This window comes from Chaetura pelagica, unplaced genomic scaffold (genome assembly GCF_000747805.2).
Source record: "Chaetura pelagica isolate M959 unplaced genomic scaffold, ChaPel_1.0 scaffold212, whole genome shotgun sequence".
In the NCBI taxonomy this organism is placed as follows: Eukaryota; Metazoa; Chordata; class Aves; order Apodiformes; family Apodidae; genus Chaetura; species Chaetura pelagica.
In genome coordinates this window covers 1,478,507-1,481,687 of record NW_009952365.1, presented here as the reverse complement: position 1 = coordinate 1,481,687, position 3,181 = coordinate 1,478,507, and the positions used below count along the sequence as shown (strand labels likewise).

At 39.4% G+C, this 3,181-nt stretch overlaps 1 protein-coding gene across 2 annotated transcripts in view; it reads right to left on the bottom strand.

Moving 5' to 3' along the window:
• Positions 1 to 562: 562 nt before the first annotated feature.
• Positions 563 to 3,181, bottom strand: part of DNAJC6 (DnaJ (Hsp40) homolog, subfamily C, member 6) — a 24,750-nt gene continuing 22,131 nt past the window's right edge. The window contains exon 18 of one of the 2 annotated variants that reach the window (XM_010007967.1): positions 563 to 2,831. In XM_010007967.1, coding sequence (XP_010006269.1) covers positions 2,730 to 2,831 — 102 coding nt within the window. In that variant the 3' untranslated portion in view covers positions 563 to 2,729. The remainder of the gene's footprint in view (positions 2,832 to 3,181) is intronic. The other variant, XM_010007969.1, reaches the window with a different exon arrangement.

Below are 3,181 nucleotides of genomic sequence, written 5' to 3'. Positions count from 1 at the left end.
AGCTGGCTGCTTACAGGCCAATAAGGCCTCCTAATTAAAACAGGAGGCTTAGATAACTAAACACTCTTGGTACAGCTCAATGTAAATGGCTTTGTACCTACCATAAATATACAAACATAGATCTGACTTGTCTAAATCAAAAGGTGGAAGCAAGTGAAGTTACCACCTTCTGTTTCAGCTGAAGACTTTTCTTCTTCTCTTAAGTATAAAAGGTTGCATCTTCTCCCATTGCAAATGTTGTCTAAATTAGAGCCTTACTGTTGTTACAATGTGCTTGCAGTAAGAACTGGCTTTTCATGTAGCTTGTTTGCTCTGGAGGAAAGAAAGGCTCCAGGAAAAAAATTGTTTGTTTCAAGGACAAGTAATTTATGGTTACCTTTATGTGTAACACAGAGGTCCCACCCATGTTAGTCACACATAGAAGACATTGTTGACAAAATAAGTTTCCATTTAACTTACAAGGCTTCATTGTTTTTTATCCAGCATTTGAGATTTGCTCTGACCCATGTTTAAAGCAAGAAAGTTGATTTTTTTCCCCCACAAGCACAAGATACCCAAATAAGTTCATTTGAGCTTTTTAATGTATATACAAATGTTTTAGACCAGTCACAATTTCATTGAGTATATACTGTATTTACAAAAATTACAATAATTTAGTCAAACAATAAACCTGAACATTGATAACCTCTGTCACTACCAGATATGACAAGAAAATTTGCTTTTAGTTAACTATTTTGATATACATACATCCTAATACTTTCATGCATCCATAAAAACATTAGGGATGGAAGTAATCAAAGCTTAAGTAGGGGGGAGGGTTTCTTTTGGTAGATAAAGTTTAATGATGGATTTGTATGTTGTGAAGGTGTGAGTATCCAGTTGTGTGCCATGACAAACTCGATACAAAGCTAATGGAGTTCTCATTATCAAAAAAAAAAGTACATTATAGTAATGACATCCTTTTAATTATATAGGCATAGGTCACAATATCTACAAATGTGAATGAGAAACAATAAACCAGCAAATCACAGGAACATGATTCACATTCCAGTTATCTCTTTAAATAAGACGAGCACATACTGGATCAAAACATTAATAAATAACATCCAGTTTGTTACTATTATCTTAAGGTCTTTTATATAAAAGGAGACCTATGTGTTGGTTTCACATTTCAATGAATGGCAGTAAATCATGGACCAATACAACAAAAGGATGACTTTTCTACAGAAAGCAATGTACTTTGACACCCTGTCTGTGCAGTAAAGGTTTTGCCACTTGAAAATGTAAGTGCAACAACAAGTGGATTGTCTTTAAAAACCACCAGCTTGCATCAGATGGCAACCTCTTCCTGGAGCAGTAAATACAACTTATTTCCTGCCCCTCTACCTGCCCTTTCAAAGCTCAAACACAGATACAACATGTTGGTAAAGAAACTGATAGATTCTGTTGTTCTACAAAAAGAGAATGCTAGAATTTGGGGTGAAGAGCAAAACTTGCTTTTTAAGTAGGAAAGTTGCTTCTGCTTTAACATCAGAGATGCTTCCTTGTGATATTATTGCTTTGGTCCACATACACTTTTCAGATAATTGATTTGCACTGTATTTACCTCAAAAATCAGACCTGGGCCACAGGTGTGTCTACACAACAGCTTGCACACCCCAGTCTGAAAAGTGAAGTTGCAACAGGTTGCATTCTGCCAAGAGCCTTTGCCACATGCTCTGGAGCTGATAAAGGCATAAAGGTGACACAAGTGGGCTGGAAAAGTTCTTCCCAGCCTTCAGGAGGGGATGTGTTAGCTACAGACTGGGAAGCTCCTAAAACTTTGCAGCAGACTTAGCTTGTTGATACTTATTTTGTTCAATGGTTTCAAGCTATCAATGAGAACTTAGTGGGAACTGTACAGGACATGCTCATTCTTCACTTCCACAAATAGGAGTTCAGCCTCCCCCCCAGTTCCCTCTTCCCCCAGAAATGCTGTTTAACAGACCAACAGGGTGCTGTTTGACATCAGTAACCTGTCACTTGCTTTAAAAGATACTTGGCTCCATGATGCTGAGGAACTTCTCCTGCACGTTTCACTGCTGGGCTGTGAGGTGAAGTGCACTATTGGTGTGAGCAGCAGCAGCAGCTGCAGCACTGACCTGACCTGGGGTTCAGCTTTGGCTCCAGTTGCCCATACTACACAATATGCTTAACCAAGCAGCCAGTGGGGTCTGTTGGAAGTGTTGCCTAAACCACACCTGAGCACATCAATTTTATGAAGTCTGATCCAAACCCAGAAAAAAAGCACACTCCAGTTTGGGCTTCACCACCAGTTATTGAACTCAACTGAAGTGTTGCCATACCACAAAAAAAAAAAAAAAGCACACCAGAAGAAAATCAAACAATATGAAATTCACCAGCTACACTGTGTCAGAGACAGAACAATTCCACTTTTTCCCAGGATGTGTTCTCTCTCATGCCACTTGAATCCAAAGGAAAATGTAAGTTAGAAGAAACTGTAACCCTGTGGCTCCATATGGCAAACCAGGTGGGCTAGATTTCCTCTGAGCTCAGGATTCTTGATAGAAGTACAAAGAAACCTTTATTTTGTTCTTCATGATGAGTATTAGGCTCTTAGTCTTCTGAAACTTCCAAATTTCCAGGCAGAGTTTGGTTGATCTGTAACATTTGTGACAAGAGACTATATAAGCACTAGCACAGGTCTGTAGTGGGGACTGAGAAAGTACCTAATACAAGGGTTTTTGTCCTTGGTTTTCAAATTCTGACCAGGCATCATTTAGCTCCATAAATATCATCTTTGCATATTGTTCGTACGGCTGCCCAGTAGCCTGGAATGAAAACAGAAAGAGAGATATCACACCTACCAAGTCAGACTACAAAATCTGGACATTGGAGCAGCTGGGTTTTCTCAGGCAGTTACCATTCACTTTGCACAAATGATTTTCACTTGCTTTTTGACATAAATAAGCTGCTTTTGAGGGCTGCTTACTTCGGTTGTAGCTGAAGAATTTATTGGATCTTCTGCTCCTCAGAGGTGATAACCTCCCAAATGTGACAGAGTAACGCACTGCAGACCCAAGAGCAAAAATATTTAACTTAGTCCTAGCAAGAAGCATTTTACCTGCTCTGAAGGGGAAGAGCTGCCACCTGACAGGTCCTGGATCAAAGCAGCATTCCT